The sequence below is a fragment of the Rhinopithecus roxellana genome, chromosome 4 (assembly GCF_007565055.1).
Source record: "Rhinopithecus roxellana isolate Shanxi Qingling chromosome 4, ASM756505v1, whole genome shotgun sequence".
In the NCBI taxonomy this organism is placed as follows: Eukaryota; Metazoa; Chordata; class Mammalia; order Primates; family Cercopithecidae; genus Rhinopithecus; species Rhinopithecus roxellana.
This window is the reverse complement of record NC_044552.1, coordinates 130,805,687-130,827,518: the sequence shown is the minus strand read 5'-3', so window position 1 is coordinate 130,827,518 and position 21,832 is coordinate 130,805,687. Positions and strand designations below refer to the sequence as shown.

Below are 21,832 nucleotides of genomic sequence, written 5' to 3'. Positions count from 1 at the left end.
ATAGCAACAGAAAACAGACTCAGACTCTGCCCTTTGTATTTGCTGCACTAGGAAAACAAAAGCACTCGGGTCATATCTTTTCACCACCAAACCCATCAAACTTCTTACATCTCCTCCTTTATGATCTCACCCTTTCCCGCCATTGCAATGCCCTGCTGTGTCCCAAGTGGCTAGCTCAGGGCCTGGCACACAGTAGGCACTCAGTATTTTTCCAGTGGGATGAATAAGGACAACTTCTCAAGGACTTCATATTTGCAATTCATCCCTCTCTCTTAGCCCTAATCAATTTTCTGTCTTGATTGCGTCATAACCATCATTATACAAACATGCTTTATTTTCTTTCATCTTGAAGAAACCCTGCTTTGACCTTTCATTCCCCTCAAATTTCTACCACATTGTTCAGTTCAACTTTATAATTAAACATGTCCAAAGAACTGTCTAGACTTGCCATCTCCACATCCTTTTTTCACAATTTCTTTTGAAGCCCCTCCAAACAAACTTTTATCCCCCGCGCATACTTAAACTACTCTTGTTAAGTCTACCAATCACCTCCACGTTGCCAAATCTAATATTTAATAGTTAATTCTCAGACCTCATCTTACTCAGCCTCTCAGCATTTGACATTGTTTATGATTCTTTTCCTCTAAGAATACTTGGCTCTCATGACATGACACACTCCTGGTTTTCCTCTTCCCTCACTGGCCGTTGCCTCTCAATCATTTGTTGGATAGTCCTTTTCTTCCAAATACCTAAAAGTTGGTGTAACTCAGGGCTCAAACCTTGAACCCCTGCTACTCTGTAACAGGCTCACTCCTTGGGTGATTTCATCGAGTCCCATGGCTTTAAGTGCCATGCGCTGATGTTTTGTAAATGTATATCTTTAGCCCAGACTCATGCAGTTACCTGCTTACTTTCCATCTCCACTGAAATGTCTTACAGGTATCTCAAACTTGTCCAAATCCAAATATGTGATTCTCACATTTCTTTTCAAAAAAAAAAAAAAAGAAAAAAAATGCTTCCTTCTTTCATAGTTTTTTCAAAACCACCTCAGTAAACCACAACTCCTTTCTACCAGTTACTTAAGTCAAAAACACAGGGCACGGTCTCGATTCTTTTCTTTTTCTCGCACCTTCAGCAACTTCTGTAGGACTACCAATTTTTGAAACACCTTTAAAACCTCCATTCAGGCATCCTGCAATGGGTAGGTCAGGGAGTATGTCCATAGAGTAGGCAGCCAAGGCAGGTTAGAAGTGAGGCTGTGAAGGATTCAGATAGGTGTTAGATGGGCCGTGCTGTGGATATTGAGTTCACCAGGAGTGATAACAGGAGTGCTGGTGAAGGGAGGCTGAGGTGGGCTCACAGAGGGGCAGTGCTAAGTGAAGGAATTCCTTTATTGCATAGCTAACAGGAAATCTCTGACACATTTTTAAGCAGAGAATTTTATGATTAGGAGTAAAAATTGTATATAGTAATCCCTCAGTATCCATGGGCAACTGGTTCCAGGATTTCCCACAAATGCCAAAATCTATGGATGCTCAAGTCCCTTGTATCAGATGATGTAGTATTTGCGTATAAGCTACACATATCCTCTCATATACTAGATCACCTCTGGATTACTTATAATAACTAATATGTAAATGCTATGTAAACAGTTGTTATACTGTATTGTTTAGGGAATAATGACACAAAAAATGTCTGTATATATTCAGTTACAGACACAGCCATTCTTTCATTTTTTGTTTAAATACTTTTAATCCATGGTTGGTTGAATGCACAGATATAGAACCCACAGATATAGAGGGCTGACATATATCATCTTTTGATAGATGGGAGATACATAGGTAATTTTGAAATGGATTTTCCAGTTTATACAGTGTATCAAAACTGACCCTAGAAAAGAGAAAATATTTTATCAAAGTGATTATCATGAAAAAAAAAAAACAAATCTTATCAAACATTTACATCAAATTGAAAAAAATACCAAGCCCAGATGGTCTTGTGTATGTTGGGTAGGGGTGGTCTTCTACGAAAGATGTCAAAGAATAGGTAAGTCCAATGCTTAAAACTTTTTCAGAGCAAAGGGACAAAGTGCAGTTCTTTTTAATAAATTAGTTTAACACTGATGCCAAAACCTGGCAAAGATTGTACGAAGTAGAAAATTAACTAGCCAGTCTCACTCATGAATATTGGCATTAGAGATCATAAATAAAACAGTAGGAAATGTAATCTAACAGCTCATTAAAAGAACTATTCCAAAATCAACCTGGGTTTATTCCGATGGTAATGCAAGGATGCTTGATACTAGGCAATCTAATTATGTATTAATAATATCAATAGATCTGAAGAGAAAAATTTTATATAGTCAAAACTGTAGATATTGACAAGTTATTTGGTACAATTTAATGGCCATTCTTGATTTAAAAAAATATAGCAGAACTTAACAAAGTTTATCTGCCTTGTCCTCCAAATCCCACAATTTTTAACGGGCTGTTTCCACTAGAATGTGATATAAGAGAAGGACATTCACTATCATTATTACCACTTAGCATAGTATGGAAAGAGGTAGCCAACAAAATCAGGAAAGCTGTAGAATAAAAAGTGCAAAAGTGAGAAAGATTGAGATTATGTTATCACTCTTTGTTCGTGGTTAAGTCTATATACTGGGTAAATCCAAGAAAGTAATATTTCAAAATTTCTATAAATAGTAGAGTTCAATGATATAGTAAGGTATAAAATTAATATATAGCAATCAATAACTTTCATATCTACAAAGTCAAATTAGAAGATACAACAGGAAAAATCTATTTAAAATAGCTATTGCAAAGTACAGATAAATTTAGTAAGAAAAGGACAAGAACTATATGAAAGAAACTTTAAAAAATACTATATGGCCGGGTGCAGTGGCTCATGCCTATAATCCCAGCACTTTGGGAGGCCAAGTTGGGTGGATCACCTGAGGTCAGGAGTTCAAGACCAGCCTGGCCAACATGGCAAAACCCCATCTCTACTAAAAATACAAAAATCAGCTGGACGTGGTGATGTGTACCTGTAATCCCAGGTACTCGGCAGGCTGAGGAAGGAGAACCCAAGAGGTGGAGGTTGCAGTGAGCCAAGAGTGTGCCCCACTGCTCTCCAGCCTGGGTGACAGAGCAAGACTCTTCTCAAAAACAAAAACAAACTACAGAACACAAATAAAATTTGAGTAACTTGAAAAGACATATCATGTCCTCAGAGGCGTTAATATCAAAAAGCTCTCCACTCTGCCCAAGTTAATTTATAAGATTAACACAATACCAATAAAAACATGAGTAGATTTTTTCTGGGTTTTTTTTTTTTTTTTTTTTTTTTTTTTGAGACAGAGTCTCACTCTGTTGCCCAGGCTGGAGTGCAGTTGTGTGAACTTGGCTCACTGCAACCTCTACCTCCCAGGTTCAAGCGATTCTCCTACCTCAGCCTCTCGAGTAGCTGGTACTACAGGTGCCCGCCACCACGCCCAGCTAATTTTTGCATTGTTAGTAGAGACGGGGTTTCACCATGTTGGTCAGGATGGTCTCGATCTCCTGACCTCGTGATCTGCCCTCCTCAGTCTCCCAAAGTGCTGGGATTACAGGCATGAGCCACCACACCCAACCTAATTTTTGTACTTTTAGTAGAGATGGGATTTCACCATTTTGGCCAGGCTGGTCTTGAACCCCTGACCTCAAGTGATCCACCTAGCTTGGCCTCCCAAAGTGCTGGGATTACAGGCATGAGCCACCACACCCAGCCTAATTTTTGTACTTTTAGTAGAGACAGGGTTTCACCATTTTGGCCAGGCTGGTCTTGAACTCCTGACCTCAAGTGATCCACCTACCTTGGCCTCCCAAAGTGCTGGGATTATAAGCTGTTCTGTTTTGTCTTGATCTGAGGCTACTTTGAGGGGTTAAAGAAGAAGAGAGAGGACTAAGGAAGCTGAATCCAAAGTTTGTAGCTAGGAAAGCTGTAAAACAAAAGAGCAGTAAGGAAGAACCACCTTGACCAGGTATGAGAACATAGAGTTAGGGATTCCTCCGTTGTGGCAGCCAAATGTACAAACCAGTATAACAGAATATTAAAAACAGTATAGAAGTTAGAAATAGACCTAAATCTTCATGGGATTTAATAGATCATCAAGCTGTCAGTTTGAAATCAGGTGGGAATCCAGTAACTGTTGAAAGGGGCTCCAAGTCAGCAGTATGGTCTTCCATGTTAAGACTAAGACTCCTAACCATGGTTCATGTTCTTAACATCACCCTAACAGTTGGTTTTTTGTTTGTTTGTTTTTTGTTTTTTTGTGTTTTTTTTTTGAGCTGAGGTGTCACTCTGTTGCTTAGTCTGGAGTTCAGTGGCACAATCTTGACTCACCACAACCTCTGCCTCCTGGGTTCAAAAGATTCTCCTGCCTCAGCCTCCCTAGTAGCTGGGACCACAGGTACGTGCCACCACACCCAGCTAATTTTTGTATTTTTAGTAGAAATGGGGTTTCACTATGTTGACCAGGCTGGTCTTGAGCTCCTGACCTCGTGATCCACCCACCTCAGCCTCCCAAAGGGGATCATTTTAAATATAGAGTGTGTAGAAGTCAATTTGGAGGGGAAATTCGATCTGGAAAAACTTTTCTTTTATATTTCCTAATAGGTTTTGAGGGGAGGGGTATGGTACAAAGAGCAGTAACTATATAGAAGGAGGGATGCATGAGTTAACAAATTATCAACATTAAAAGAAGTATTTCTTACAAAAATCATCTAATTTGCATTCAACAAATATTAAAAATCCATTATGTGCTTAAGATGAGTTGGTAATAAGGCAAAGGTTAAGGACATATAAATTAGAAAAGAGAACCTAGAGGATGTCTATTCTGGTTATTTACTCTGGCTAATTGTTCTAGAATAATTGTCCTCATTATCCTAATGTGAAATACCAAGTAGGACTCTATGTGTTGTGGTGTGAAGAAAGATGTTTTGCTAATGAGATCCACACGTATCTTTGATGTTCAAAGTGGGAATATAGTGTAGCAAGAAGAAAACTGTATTTCCAATTGTATATGTTATGCATATCATCTAAACATAAGCATGATGCATTGAAAAAAATGCCGTTGGCAAAGCAATTTAAAAATTCCAGAAAATAGGCCGGGTGCAGCGGCTCACGCCTGTAATCCCAGCTCTTTGGGAGGCCAAGGCGGGCAGATCAGGAGGTCAGGAGATGGAGACTATCCTGGCTAACACTGTGAAACCCTGTCTCTACTAAAAATACAAAAAGTTAGCCAGGTGTGGTGGTGGGCTCCTGTAATCCCAGCTACTGGGGAGGCTGAGGCAGGAGAATCGCTTGAACCTGGGAGGTGGAGCTTTCAGTAAGCTGAGATCGTGCCACCACACTCCAGCCTGGGTGAAAGAGTGAGACTCTGTCTCAAAAAAAAAAAAAAAAAAAAAAAAAGAGAGAAAGAAAGAAAGAAATTCCAGAAAATAAGCCAGGCGTGGTGGTGCATGCCTGTAATCCCAGCACTTTGGGAGGCTGAAGAAGGCAAATCACTTGAAGTCAGGAGTTCCAGACTTGCCTAGCCAACGTGGTGAAACCCTGTCTCTACTGAAAATATAAAAATTAGCCAGGCATGGTGGCATGCACCTGTAGTCCCAGCTACTCAGGCTGAGACAGGAGAATTGCTTGAATCTGGGAGGTGGAGGTTGCAGTGAGCTGAGATCGCACCACTGCACTCCAGCCTGGGCAGCTGAGTGAGTGAGACTCCGTCTCCAAAAAAAAAAAAAAAAAAAAAGGAAAGAAAGAAATTTGAGAAAATACCTTTTCATTCAACTCTGAAATGAAAGCGTATGCCATTGCTTTGTATTCTATTTTTGACTTTTTTTCTCATTTCAGTTTTCGGCATATGCCAAGTACTGCCAAAGAGGTTCTTGCATTTGAAGGGAGGTCAGTTATCAGTACCAAAATACTGTGAGTCGATAGGGAATTTCCCCCTGCCATTATTGGAAGTTGTATTTGATGGTATGTTCACTGAATCTGGAAACATTCACAGAGTCCCCTTTGTCTTAGCAGAAAGGGTATCAATCATGAGTTATGCAATCTCTTGTGTAAAATTCACCCCTAAAGAGATGTATTAGATCTACATTTTTGGCAGTAAACAGTTGACTTTAATAGTAATGATAGAACTCGAAATTTCCCTATTTCCTGTTGTTCTTTGAACTGTCATGTCAGTTTCTGTTTTAGCCTTTGTTGATAAGAAATGTTTAAATCAAAGGAAGACTTTGAAGAAAAGGCAGTAACCTTGCTGCCATACCTGTAAACACAGGAGGCTTATTTAACATGATACTTGAGAGCATAGGTTTGGGGCAGCTTTTCCACCTGTCAGACCTCAGAGGCCTTGGATAAGTTGCTTTCGTCTGTGAGGTTCAGTTTCCTCAACTGTAAAGAGATATAAACCACATGTTCTGGTTTGCTTAGGACAGCCCTGGTTTACAGCTGTTTTCTGTGTAATTATTAATTGCACCCCCTTTCACTCTCAGAGGTGTTCTGGGTTTGATAAAATTACATAGTTACCCTACCTACCCTTGGAGAGGTTGAAGTAAATTAATGTTGTGAAACCCTTAGCACAGTGCCTGGCACATAGTAGATGCTCAAATGATGATAAGTGTTGTTAAGCTGATTGGTATTTCAAACCACGCTTCAAAGAAAATAATTCAATAGACAATGTCTGTTTTTATAAAAATGTGGCCACTCTCCCAATCATCTTTTGGGAGAATTTCCTGCCCAAGGCAATAAATTTGAGAGGTTTCAGCATCTACTGACAAATGTCTGATTGTCATGGCTTTACAGGTTATCTATGTGTGGAGCTACCATTGTTTATGCTATTGCTAGTTTGTTCATCACAGTACACGTTAGGATATAGAACTTTTTCACAAATTAGATCTTATTTTCCACAAGCAGCCCATGAAACAGATTATTTTAATACCTATTACTATTATTTTAATCTGGAAATGGAGACTCAGAAATATGAAATGGCTTTCTCAAGATCACATAGCTCGAAAGCACCAGGAGGCATGCGAAGGCGGGAGCTCCTTGCAGGGAGCATGTGAAGGCGGGGCTCCTTGGAGTTCATTTCTTTTCATTGCACCATGCTGGTTAAGCAAAAGGGCAAGATTATTCAATTACCCCAATTCCTCCTCATTATGCCCGATTTTGTTATCTGTTACTCCTTTTTGACTTGTCTTGTACGTGTCACTCAATTTTTTTTTCCCAAAAAATCTTTTTAAGAGCTACTTGGTCTCAGTATATGGATCCCGTTCTTGGCCTAGAGTAGCTTACAGTCGAGAAGTGATTACTCCGTATGCAATCATGTGTTACTGGGTCTCTGAGAGTAATTTCAGGACACTGTAGAAACACAAATGAGTCGATGCTTACTGCACTGCAGTTATGGCACCTTCTTATTCTATGCCATTGCAGGCAAGAATGAGAAAATCAGGGTTGGTCATTCCCGGGCCTTTTTGCCTGCAAACCAGCAAGAGTGTCTCCAGTGACCCATTCCAGTTTCTCTTGCTGTTTCTACTCTATAATCAGGGTCTATTCATACCTGCCTTCTCTTCTAGATTAGTGGACAGCATCCCTATCTTGTCGATCTCTGTGTTTCCAGTATGATGCCAAGCACCTGGTACATGGAAAGTCTCAGGCGTCAGGGACTGTGCTCAGTGCTGTATGTGAATATATTCAGTATTTATTGCAACCATGCAAGGTAGCTTTGATTATGCCCATATCATGGATGAGAAAACTGTATCTTGGAGAGATTAGATCACTTGCCTAAGATCACATAGCTTTTAAATACTGAAACAAGATCTTTCTTTGTTAAAACACCTTTATTAAAGTATAACTTACATAAAATAATCTATACTACATTTAAGCCTATGCATATTTAAAGTATACAACTTAATAAATTTTGACATGTGTACACACAGGAGACCATTACCATAATCAAGATAGTGAATACATCTATTACCCTTTAAAGTAAAACCAGGATTTAAACCTAGACTTATGACTCCAGAGCTCATGTTTTTCACCCAGTAATGAGTGTATGGGGAGTACAGCCTTTCCCACAGCCCCTTCTTCCTAACCATTCTCTTATGGGGAATTTTGCATTGCTGAAATAATACAAAGAGCATCTTTTACAACCCAATTATCTATCAATTATAAAAGTGAATGAATTAGTACTGGAGTGGAATGTATACCCCAGTGAAATGAATGAATTATAGTTTCACACAACTACATGGATGTGTCTTAGAAAGATAATGGTAAGAAAAATACAAAGAGAATAATACTATTTTTGTAAAAGTCAAAGCAAATTTATGCACACACACACACACACACATATGCACACATATAACAAGGAATAATTAGGAACACAAACTACAGGCTAGTGATCACTGGGGAAGTAGGGAGATGGGATAGGGGCATGGAGGGAGATGCAGGTTATTAGTAATATTTTAGGTCATGGGTTGAGTAGTGAGTTCTTGAATATTCATTATGTTATGTGATTGTAATACATAACATAATGTATTATAATTTGTTATACTAAATAATTTGTTATAGTAAATATTTGTTATACTAAACTATGATTACAAACAATTTACTATATCGGTTTAAACATATATGTTCTAATTAAGTATTTTCTTTGAGGAAAGGATCGCTTAATATGGGATAGTTAAGATCCAAAATATTTTAATTCACTGTGTGATAAGAAAGTTTAGAGCTCTTAGGGCCTGGTGCAGTGGCTCGAGCCTGTAATTTCAGCACTTTGGAGGCTGAGGCAGGAGGATGGCTTGAGCCTAGGAGTTCAAGACCAGCCTGGGCAACATAGAGGGACCCTGTCTCTACAGAAAGCTTTCAAAAGTTAGCCGGGCATGGTGGCTTGTGCCCCTCATCCTAGTTACTTGGGAGGCTGAGATGGGAGGATGGCTTGAACCCAGGAGTTTGAGTCTGCAGTGAGTTGTGATTGTGCCACTGCACTCTAGCCTGGGTGACAGCGTGAGATCCTGTCTCAAAAAAATAATAATGCAATAAAAATAAATGAAAAATAAATAAATTAGCTAGGCATGCTGGTGCACATCCATAGTCCCAGCTACTTGGGAAGCTGAGGTAGGAGGATTGCTTGAGCCTGGGAATCTGAGGCTGCCGTGAGCTATAATCGCTCTGCTGCACTGTAGCCTGGGCAAGAGGGCAAGACCTCATCTCGAAAACAGCAATAACAAAAGAGAGTTTAGAGCTCTTGATAAAGCAATTTGATTTGAGGTAAAGGGAATAATATAATGCATATGAAAGAATGAACAATTAGGCTGGGCACGGTGGCTCACACCTGTAATCCCAAAACTTTGGAGGCTGAGGCAGGCAGATCACCTGAGGCCAAGAGTTCGAGACCAGCCTGGCCAATGTGGCAAAACCCCATCTCTACTACAAATACAAAAATTAGCCAGGCATGGTGACATGTGCCTGTAATCCCAGCTACTTGGGAGGCTGAGGCAGGAGAATTGCTTGAACCTGGGATGCGGAGGTTGCAGTGAGCCAAGATCGTGCCACTACACTGTACTCTAGCCTGGGCGACAGAGTGAAACTTCATCTCAAAAGAAAAAAGAATGAACAATTAAAGTTACTTGATAATATGGATGTGGAAGTCACCTGTTGGCCATCATGGAGTCGCTGAATGAACCATGAACTGTGCTTCTACATGCATCATTTCCACTACCCCCCACTTTTTCTGTTGTTGTTGGTGCCAGGAGGAAAAAAAAAAAGGAATACACAGAGAACAGAAATAAGCGAGGGTCTCTTGTGTCTAAATCTACTAAAGACGAAGCATATAGCCAAAAAAGGCTACAGACGTTTTGGCACCCTATGAAACTATTAAGGATCTTGAAAACCAAGAGTCAACACAAGAGGTTTAATTCTGGGAGGAAGAGCATCAAAGACTAAGTGTCTTCCAAAAAGGACTGGAATGTATGTTGCTGTCTTCTTAAAGATACCAACTATATAGTTCTATGTAGTTGATATGTTCTATATAGTTTCATCTGTTCTCTATTTTCATGTAATAATTCTAAATGAATACTAAGTTTAGCTCTGGCTATAATTCAATTTTCTAACTTTTACTAACAAAACAAAAAAGACTGAACTAATCTGTGTTTCTTAGTTAATCCCACTTTTGGATCAGTTCGCTGTTCTGAGAAAGAGAGCATATTTCATATGAGAATACACGGGAAAGAGGCCCTACTTCAGGCCCCACACTATCCATCTGGTGGGAGCTTGTCTGATTTCTGGGTAGAATCTAGAAGTCTCTAAAATGCAGGTCTTCCAGCATCCAGAAACTACAAAGTAACTGTCGGTGTTGCCTGTTTCTCTCCCTTTCTGAATGAAGCAATTTGACACAAGGAATCTGGCTTATGTTTCATTTGTGACTCTCCATTCCGTCCAGGACCAGGATATGGGGTATTGGTGAACATTATTGACCAACTGACAGATCCCAAAACTGCATTTAAGTTCTGAGAGCAAGGCAATTTAAAACTCAATTTTAAAAAAAATCACCCTATATTGAGGGATTTCATTAACATGAAGCATTTGAATGCTACTTGGGTCATTCTGTTCTCGGTATGGGGAGATTGAGTTGATCAAAACATACAGCTAATAAATGACAGTGCCAGGATGCTGGTACACACTGTTTTGTTTTTTGTTTTTTGTTTTTTTTTTTTTTACTTGTATAGAGTTTCAAAAGGTTTTGTTCTTATTTACAGCTATAAAGGGAGATTTTATTTTGAGACCAGAAGACCTAGTAATTTATTGTAAATATTGCCACATTGTTATTTTACACTGTTTCACAGGAGAGACTTTGGGGTCAGTTCTGGTTTCTAATCTCAACTGCCCACTTGTGAACTTTCCAAAAGTCAAGTTACTTTACTCCTTTGAGTCTCCACTTCCTTATTATTAAGGCAAACACCGTGAAGATTAAATGAGATAAGTTCTATAAAGCTCCCACCAAAGGCAAGGCATATAGCCATCAGTTACTAAATGGTGGGCCTTCTGAAGCTCAAATTCTGAAATAACCTTCTATGCAATTCTGATTCGAAGCTTCATGGAACTTATATTCTTGTCAGAGAGTCAAGATACATAAATAAAATATATGTGTACTAGTTGTGTGTACTAAAGAGAAGAGAGAAGGGAAAGGGGATACAAAACATTAGAAAGAGGTTGAAATTGAATAGGATGAACAGGTAAGACCTCAATAAAAGAGGACTCTTAAGGGGACCTAAAGAAAAAGAAGGGGCTACCTGTGTGGATGTATACGGGAGGAGCATTTCAGGCCGTGGGAACAGCAAGTGCAAAGGCCCTGAGGCAGGAGTGTGCATGGAAGGTGGAAGGTACAGCATGGAGGATGGCGTGGCTGGAGTAGAATTAATATGGGAAAGAACAGTAGGAAATGCAGTGAGGGAGATAACAGTGGCCAGCTGGTAGATCATGTAGGGTCTTGGAGGTCATAGTAAGGACTTTGGAGGGTTTGAACAGAAGAGCAACATGATCTGACTTACATTTCTAAAACGATCCCTTTGCCTGCCGTGTTGAGAGTAGACAATTAGAAGGGGAGGAGCAGGGGAGGATGGTCAATAAGGGCAGAAAAATGGAGATAGTTAAGAAGTCAGTGTAATAATCCGGTATTACTATGTCCATCTTAACGGGCTAATCATGTTGTGTTCTGCTATTGAAATGAGGGAGGTGTTTCTGTGCCCCTGCTGTGTTTATACACACTGGGAGGCATGAGAGTCATATCATCCTGGAAGTCATCCATCCTGGTGTTTTACTGTCCTTTAGTAGAGTGTGAGACCTAACAGTCACATTTGCGTGTAACTCTATCTGTGCCCTGCTTGGCTGGGAAATTTTCTTGTAAGAGAAAGGAGCACTTTACAAAATGAACTCTCTTTGTCAGTTGTCATGCTGGAGTGATCCCTGGTGATTGTCCCTACGGGGAAGTGCTGTTTCATTATGATAGTTATTGATTCTGACACTATCAGTCAACTAGATAAAGTAGGTTAGTGGGGCTGATGAGCACCATTGAGATGCTTACAAATGGTAGACAGTGCTTCATCCTGCTCCCACAGTAGACGTCATGTGGAAAAGGGAGCCCTTGCTATAGGGCATAGAGAGCTGTAGCCTGAAAGCTTTATTTTTCTTTCCTTTAAACCTTTCTGTTAGGATTTGCTTCTTATTGCCTTCAAGCTTTATACTATAATTCAAGGTTGCCTGAAAAATTGTATTTATGTGTATGTAACAGGAAATTGGAGTAATCCTCTAATTTACTAGCTTGAGATTCAAACTCAGACATGTGGCCTTTATACAAACTGCCATGAAATTCTTCAGTGATATTAATTTTAAGTGTGTGTGTGTGTGTGTGTGCATCTTAAGGGTAGAGAATATGTGTTATAAATCAAACTTAACAAGTGTCACAACTGCAAAAAGGCTGGAAATAATTGATTTACATCAGTATGGCTTAGCTGCTGCTGACTCAAAACCCCTTTGATTGTCTTTAAGGATCTGTGTGAGTTTTGACCCCTTTAACCAGAATCAGATCAAGTATCAATGGTTATAGTGCAATTTAGTATTATAAGACACCAACAACATGCTCAGTTTATAAATTGAGTATATTTGTCAATTTAATTACAAATATTATTTCACATTTTCCTTAGGTAGAAAAGAAGCTGGATGATCATTTTATGTGTTTTATGTATTAAGAACATCAAGTAAAGGTATTGAGATATCTAATTATATGACTTATCTTTTCCACATACCTTTATTATTGTTAGTCTTCTTGGTAAAAGAAAAAAAAAGAGCATATGTCAGTTCATGACTTTGCTTTTCTAAAGTAATATTTATGTCAGCACCACCTTCATATCCATGTTTTTTTTTTGTTTTGTTTTTTTGTTTTTGTTTTTGTTTTGTTTTTGAGACAAAGTCTCGCTCTGTTGCCAGGCTGGAGTGCAGTGGCACAATCTCGGCTCACCGCAGCCTCAGCCTCCCAAGTTCAAGCAATTCTCCTGCCTCAACCTCCCGAGTAGCTGAGACTGCAGGTGCACACCACCACTCCCAGCTAATTTTTTTTTTTTTTTTTTTAATTTTAGTAGAGACGGGGTTTCACCATGTTGGCCAGGATGGTCTCGATCTCCTGACTTTGTGATCTGCCTGCCTCAGCCTCCCAAAGTGCTGGGGTTCCAGGCATGAGCCACTGCACCTGGCCCATATCCACGATATTTAACAGTCATAGACACTTTCACATTTATCATCTTATTAGGTATTAAGAGCAACTCTGTGGATGCACAAAGATAGGCTGGATAGCCCCATTTTACAGCAAAGGAAACATCAAAGTTTAGGAACAGACTCAAGTCTTTGGATTCTTAGTCTAGGGCCCTATCGCCTATAGCAAACTATTTTCATTAGCTCTTATATAGTCTTTTTCAGATTTATAGAGCTCCAGTGGTTGTAGAATAAATATAGATTTTTGCAGCAAGATGAATGCAGTTGCAGTAAACAGTGATGACAGTGTTCTTGTGTTTGAATTTTTTTTTTTTTTTGAGACAGAATTTTGCTCTTATTTCCCAGGCTGGGGTGCAAGTGGTGCGATCTCAGCTCACTGCAACCTCTGCCTCTTGGGTTCAAGCAGTTCTCCTGCCTCAGCCTCCCCAGTAGCTAGGATTACAGGCATGCGCCAGCATGTCCAGCTAATTTTGTATTAGTAGAGACAGGTTTTCTCCATGTTGGTCAGGCTGGTCTCGAACTCCCAACCTCAGGTGATCCGCCCGCCTCGGCCTCCCAGGGTGCTGGGATTACAGGCGTGAGCCACCGTGCCTGGCCTGAAATTTCTAACCAATGCATTTCTTTATATTTCTCATCTGTGTCCTCTTAGAGACTTGCATTAAATCCAGAAAGGTTAAAACATGCCTTGTAAAGTTAGATGAAACATAATGTTAAATGAAATAAATAGGTCACAAAAGAGAACAGACAGTATGATTCCCTTTACAGGAAGTTCAAATGTAGGCAAAACCAAGCTGTGGTATTAGAAGCTGGGATAGCATTTACCCTCGTTTGGGGATATGTGGTTGGGGTAGGAGGTGTATTGAACTGGGTGCTGGTTGTACAGGTATTCCCTTTGGGAAGGTTCACTGACTTTTTATTTTCCAGTAAAATTCTTTCTAAAAGCTTTACTTTCATAAGTGGTAATTTCATTTAAATGCTTCAGACTTAAAGAGCAGTTCTTACACATTTATTTTATATTATAAGCTGTTATTTCCCCCACAAAAGTCGATTACCCTTTTTTGTTGTGTTCCTAAGCACCCTGCACTCATTCAGCCTTCTTGGAGCATCTTAGTCACAGAACCAGCTACCATGGAACCAGGTTGAAGTCCATCATAAAATGCTTGCCAACACAACTTTCTTGATTACAGTTTTTAAGGTGTTATGGGAAAGAAAGGTATTGAAGAAGGGCTCTTCAGTGAGGATGTTAATCTGTATCAAAACAGACAATGCTAGAAATGTTTTCATAGAATTTTGATATGGCTCAGAGCAGAGCTTTAGTCAACTTATAATTTAACAATTTCACACTGATTTTTTTCCCATATAAATGGCTTCACAAGAGCACAAATAGTTGAACAACAATAGCTCTATCATTTTTGAAATGTCCTTGAAGTCAGAGCCTAAAGGAAATAAGATTGAGGCTAGAAATTACTTTGAGCAAAACTAAATTTTAATAAAAATGGAAACTGATGGCCCCAGCCATGTTTTTTTTCTCCAGGCTTCTAACATGAAACTAAACCCATGAGCTTTCTTTCCTTCTTTCTTTTTAAAAAATTTTTTTGAGACAGAGTCTCACTCTGTTGGCCAGGCTGGAGTGCAGTGGCACGATCTTGGCTCACTGCAACCTCTGCCTCTTGGGTTCAAGCGATCCTCCTGCCTCAACCTCCCAAGTAGCTGGGATTACAGGTGCTCACCACCACCACTGACTAATTTTTTTATTTTTAGTAGGAACGGGGTTTCACCATGTTGGCCAGCTGCTCTTGAACGCCTGACCTCAAGTGATCCACCCACCTCTGCCTCCCAAAGTGCTGGGATTACAGGCATGAGCCACCGTGCCAGCTATTCCATGAACTTTCTGACCACAGTAGATAGAGGGAAAGCAGAAAGGACTTCAAAGATTTTGTGGGTCAGCAGAACCTTTTGCAGTCCTCACAGTTTACAGACTAAGGCTGGTGTGAATCATGAGTATTACGGGTCAGACTCAAGAGGCTGAGCAAACCATTGCCTCTGTTCCTAAAAGCAACCAATTATTTTGGCTTCTTTTAAACCAATCTAATTTTTAAAAAAAATAAGAAATATATATTTTAAAATGTTTCTGCCAGCTCTTTATACACTGTGGCTGCTGCTTCTTTTTTCTCTGCAGTGTTCTCTCTCTTCATCAGAAGAAGAAAGATTTATTTCCATCAGGAGACCTAAAACACCAACCTCAAGTGACTTCTCCGACCTTAATACTCAGACGAACTGGACCAAGTCGCTTCCACTGCCAACACCAGAAGAGAAGATGCGACAGCAAGCCCAAACAGTCCAGGCTGATGTGGTGCCTATTAACATAACTGGTACGCTTTGCTAGCCAGACAGGTTCAGAATGTACTTGGGAGAATGACTACAGCTTTTTGATATACGCTGTTAGCATTTCATTGTTGTATCAAAGGTGAATAGCTGTGGTCCAACTTCATGCTCTTTGTTTAATGAAACGAATATTAAAACTACATGTATGTGTGCATATGAAATATCTACTGCTTGTTGGGTCAGAAGACTATGTCGTCAAACACTGGTGTCAAAGAACTCAGTGGTCCAGCCATTCATCTTAAGAGTGTCTCTTTTAATTAAATTGCTTTTTAGTAAGCCTTTGGTTATATAAAAACGTCTTGTAAATGTGGTCCTAGGTATGAAGAAAAAGTATATATTTCCCTTCTAAAGGGTTAAGTAATATTTACAGAAGTAAAGAAATAATTATTTTGTGATGTTTCTAATTATAGATTTTCTAGAAATTTCCTAAAGTAGAAAAAAAGAGACGTTACTTATTCAAAATTTCTTCTGAATATAAAATTTTCAGAATATGTTGTATTAAGCTAGACTACAAATATTAATTGCCAAACCTGAAATTCAAGTTCTTATGGAATATTATACTCAGCCTGTAATCATTTGTGACAATTAAGGTGACAACAAGGTACATATAATTCAAAGATGATCTTTCATGAACTTAGGAGAGCTACTAAAAAGATAGCAGAATCGGCTGGGCATGGTGGCTCACACCTGTAATCCCAGCACTTTGGGAGGCTGAGGTGGGCGGATCACCTGAGTTCAGGAGTTCGAGACCAGCCTGGCCAACATGGTGAAACCCTGTCTCTACTAAAAATACAAAATTAGCAGGGCATGGTGGCATGTGCCTGTAATCCCAGCTACTCTGGAGTCTGAGGCAGGAGAATTGCTTGAACCCAGGAGGCAGAGGTTTCAGTGAGCCAAGAGATTGCACCATTGCACTCCAACCTGGGCATAAAGGAATAAAACTTCATCTCAAAAAAAAAGAATCAAAATTTTCCTGCTTTATCACCTCCATAGCCCACAAGGAGCATGGGTTAATGGTTTGGGGAGGGCACAAAGTGAAAATAGACATGTGAAGAGTTAATAGCTTCAACTATTAATTGAATTGTATGTTCGATGGAAATAGATGACTAATAGTGGTCATTGATAATCAGTTCATACAAAGCAGGGCCCTTAAGGCCAGAAGCTAACAAAAAAAACTAGGTGACCAAAAAGAGTGAGTTTTCCTGAACATTTACTCTGGAAACCCATAGCATCCTTGCTGTGCTTCTGAGGCTACTGCTGTTAGAAAGCTTTAGAAAGCGTTTTGCCATGGCATTGGTGAGCTTGTAAGGGGCTAATAGCATCTTCACAGTCACTGAAGATTTTTTTCAAAACCTTACCGGATATTTAGAAATTACATTTAGAACTCATATTTTAAATTCCATAGAAATTTAATAAATAAGTACATGAATTATTTTCAGTTCAGTATATATTTTTCCACATTTATTTTACTTAAATCTTAAAAGAATAGCAGGGCATTTTAAGCCATTTTCTCAGCAAACAATGTTATTGATCTTTCTGAATATGCTTCTCATTTACCTAGATAATATTTTTTAAAGATTATTTTTAAAAGTATAACTATGTTTTAGAACAAAGTATAATGTTTACTGGTCAATAAAATACATGGCTGCTTTTTTCTATAAGAAAATGAATTACACTATTTGATTGATTAAATGCAGCAGAAATGTAATTACATTATATATAATTAAGTGCCTATGAAATAATATTATAAGATAAGAAGATTGTGCAATGAAATATGACAATCCTTAATGGAATTAAGGTGAAATGCATTATCTTGAGATTAAGAGATTTAAAATAGAGTAGAGTTTCAGGAATGAAGAATTACTTCCAATGAATTACATTGTCACAACAGAAGACAGTGTCATGTCTCTGAGCTTTAATTCTATCCTGTCTGATGACTAAGTAGAGATGAATTAGAGTTGAAAGAGAGGCCTTTAAAATGCTACACAGGAAAGGTGAATGACAATAAACAAAGAGCAATATGAGTTATGTCAAAATGTAATTTACTTTTAATCAGATGATTAACATTTTGCAGAAATGCCAAAAGTAAATATAATACCTAATCACGTATTTATTGATCCATTTCTACATCTGTGTGTTCACATATATACATACACACATATTTTCTTAAAGAATTATTTTTCTAATCTGTTATAAAGAAATAATACATTTAAAATTTTCACTTTTAGTGGTTGAATTGACATAGGTTATACAGCTTCCTGCTCTTTAAATTATATATTTCTAAAGTCCTAGAAGATATTTGAGATTAAAAAAAAATTCCTCTAGGGAACTGTCATGTGCTCATTTGTTGGGGTGAGCATTGAGCCTCTAGTTTGATTTTCCTAGTAAGGCTCAGCAGGAAAAAAAAAAATGGCAATAAATACATCATTTCAAATCCAGAGTTCAGCCCACCATGCATAGAGGCAGAATGTTAGCACCATGAGCTGCTGGCTTGAAAACTGATTTAATCCCTTTAGTTATAGTCTTGTGGCCACTCAGCATGTTCTAAAACTTGAAGAGGAAAAGATATTTAAATTAATATGTACCTATAAATATGTTCTATAATCTGCTATGTGGGATAACAACTCTTCCACCTGGAAGATAAGTGTATTGGATAAACATACTTAAAGAATTTTTACAAACTGGCTTTGTACTGGTGTTTGAGCTATCCAAGTTTATTTCTTTTTTTTTGTTTTAAATTTAACATAGTTTAATTGAGCAATGAACAATTCGTTAATCGGGCAGCCTCCAGAGCCAGAGTATGCCTAGAGACTTTCAAGTCTATTTCTAAATAGTAAGCATGACTGATGAATGCCATTTTTCAATTAAAGGCAGTGATTAAATTCAACAGATATTTATTGAATAACTGCTTTGTGCCAGGCATTAGCTGAGTGCCATGGGGGATGCTAAAGTACATGCATCACAGTCTGTACCCTCAAAAAATGTATAATCCAGCAGAAGATACAGACTTTTTTTAGGTCATGATGCAAGATCAAGCATTTGGTGCCTTCAATGACGTGTGTCTTAGATGTTCATCCTCAAATGGTTTGTTTCTTAATTTTCTTGGAGCTTGGGTGATTTTATCTTTTGTCTAGGAAGCAAAACTGGAGACTAAATGCAACTTTCTTTTATTTTTATTTTTTGGAGATGGAGGTCTCACTCTGTTGCCCATGCTGGCATGCAGTGGCGCAATCTCGGCTCACTGCAACCTCCGCCTCCCAGGCTCAAGTGATCCTCCCACCTCAGCCTCCTGAGTAGGTGGGACTACAGGCACATACCACCACACCCAGATACCTTTTTTGTATTTTTGGTAGAGATGGGGTTTCACCATGTTGCTTAGGCTGGTCTTGAACCCCGGAGTTCAAGTGATCCACCCACCTCAGCCCTCCAACATGCTAGGATTATAGGTATGGGCCACCACACTGGCCTAAGTGCAACTTTCTGTTAATGTTTTGTCTGTTCTTAATGTCTTGGTACAAGGAAGTTTTTTCTGCTGCAGGGAATTAATGAAGCACTGCATTGTGACTTACCTCTCACATGCACCATTTATGCCATTGCACTTAGTGACCCAGTTTTTCGCAGCATTGGCACCTTCTGGTATTTAAGGGTTTTCTCTCAGTCATTTCTGTTTTTCTCCATTAGTGACAAGGTTGTAAGCATTTGTAAGTTTGCAAGCATTTACATAAGTTTGTTCCTCAGCAGGGGAAATGTGTTTTGATCATTCAGATGTTTTATTCTCTCTTTTCATTAGATAAGGTTCCCAATTTTTTCTTACCAAAATAGAAGTTACATTGTCCACAACATACCTACATTGAATGTGTGTCAGTAATGCTAAGAGTGAACATTTTTATACTTTTATGCGTAAAATGATGGAAGTTTATAATGTGTATGTGTATATATATGTATATTTAAAAATAACTTTTTGAGGAGAATAACCATTCAAAAAGGTCAGTGCTGTAAGACTTTCAACTGCCAGGTAATTTAAAATAGACCAATCAATAAGAGATGCTGTTATATACTTTATTATTGTATGGTTTCTCATGATGTGTTCATCAAACACACCGATACTCTAGAAGGAAAAAAAGAAGTCCCATGATGTGGCATTCCAGGTTTGACTGCAAAATCACCTGAAATGTCTGAATTAAGATCAACTTTGAAAAGTAATTATGAAATAGAAGCAGTTCACCTTTAACAACAGCAGTGCTACTGGGTCTCATTGTGGTAAAAGTACTTTATCATGATAAGGCATTTCATTTTTCACTACAGTTGTATGTCACACCACAGCAATTACCACAGTCTATCCAAATTGTCAGCCTCCTTGATTGAAGAAAAAGCTTTTCATTCAAGAAATCTTTATTAAGTTACTTATTTCATCACATAAAGCAAGACATTAGTGTTGGTCTCTGCAAGATGACCATATGAATGAAACATACTCATTCCGTCGCCACCTACACGCTAATGTAGAGTGGTTTTGGTGACCAGAGCATATATATGAAATACTTCCAAAATTTTGTTTTGTTAAATAACACAGAATAACTCTTCCAGTGTGTTATTAAATTTGCATTTGCTACTCCAGCTCATTTGAAAATGAGATCAAGGTGCTTCCTTTGGAAGGTAGAACTTGGAAAACAGCCTTACTGTGATAATGTGCTTTCCTTCCTTTTTTGCCCTTCAGCATTCATCATCATATGACTGGCTAACATTATTAATACTTCCTTATCATTTTACAACAAGCTTCTGGAATAAAGTGCATGGTGTCAGCTTGCTTGAAAATAACATTGCTTTGCTTGTTCTACTACTCTACATTAGGGGAGAATTTCGATCGCCAGGCCAGCCTTCGGCGGTCTCTAATTTACACAGACTCTCTGGTAAGACGACCGAAGAAAGTCAAAAGGAGAAAGACTATTACAGGAGTCCCTGACAACATACAGAAGGAGCTAGGTATGGCTCATCAGAACTGTATTCTGTTGCCCCTCACTGCCACTCGGCCTTACTGCGCTAACCTCATTTGTGGTGCTTACAAAATCGATACATTCTGATAGCCGTTTGGTGCCCAACGGGCCAGCTTCCTTCCTGAATGAGGCATTAGGTGCAGATCTTAACATCCCATGGAGAGAGAGAGTTGATTGAATTTTGGGGAGAAGGTACAAGGAGAGGGAAGAGCTTACATGAAAACGATTAACTGGGAAGATAGAAATTCATAGTTACCTCATCATCGCTGTGTGACATGGAGCATTGGTTATTCCCACAATTAAATTTACTTTTCATTTATATCTTAAGTTTTCATGAAACAGAAAAGTCATTCTAGGACATCAAATTATGAATATGGACTTCCACTATAACTATAATGACACTACTGGTGGCATTTTGTCATCAGAAACTACAGTCTGGGATTATTGGTAAATATAGGAAATAGTCATTTATGTTCGATAGTGCCTTTATTACTTTCAGTGAAACAATTTCATAGCTTCTTTATTCTTAGTCCTTTATGTTCAACCTGTGATGAAAACAAAAAAAAATATTTTGGCTGGTGAAGAGGATTGTTGAATTACTTATCCACTTTGTTTCTGGTTATCTTTATAAATGTTTTGGATAATCCTTTCATTTTCTTTCTAGATTAACTTCCTCTCACTGTTTTCTAATAGGGCCCATAATATCAGAATGTCTGCAGAGGCACCATAGCATAGCTCCTGGGTTAGGACTAAGGACTCCAGTGCCAACCAGCTTGGTTGAACCCTAACTCTGCCACTTGCTCTCCGGGTGACCTCAGTTAACTTCATCTCTCTGAGTCTACTTCCTCATTTAACAAACGGGCTTGGTGATGTTAATAGAACCTACCTCTTAGGGTTGTTTGAGGACAATTTATGCATGTGAAGCCCTTGGTACTTGGTTAGTACCTGGTACTACCATAAACATCATAGCTACTGTGGTCATTATTATAGGAAACTTAATACTACCTGTCTTGAAATGTGTCCTTTCCTCTTTGGCCAACCTGTGGACTTATTTCCTAATAGTTACTTTCACCTGATGTTTTTATTTACTCTCAAAAGTTATACTCTAGAAACTCAGAGTCATTATTTCTAAAGTTTGCAGTTAGTCTTTTAGT

General features: G+C 38.7%; 1 protein-coding gene across 1 annotated transcript in view; it reads left to right on the top strand.

Annotated features, from left to right (window-relative positions):
- The window catches only part of NHSL1 (NHS like 1), a 76,630-nt gene that overhangs the window by 35,814 nt on the left and 18,984 nt on the right, over positions 1-21,832 (top strand). Inside the window, 2 exon segments of the mRNA XM_010379504.2 lie at positions 15,482-15,674; positions 20,536-20,667. Of these exon segments, the coding sequence (XP_010377806.1) occupies positions 15,482-15,674; positions 20,536-20,667 (325 nt within the window).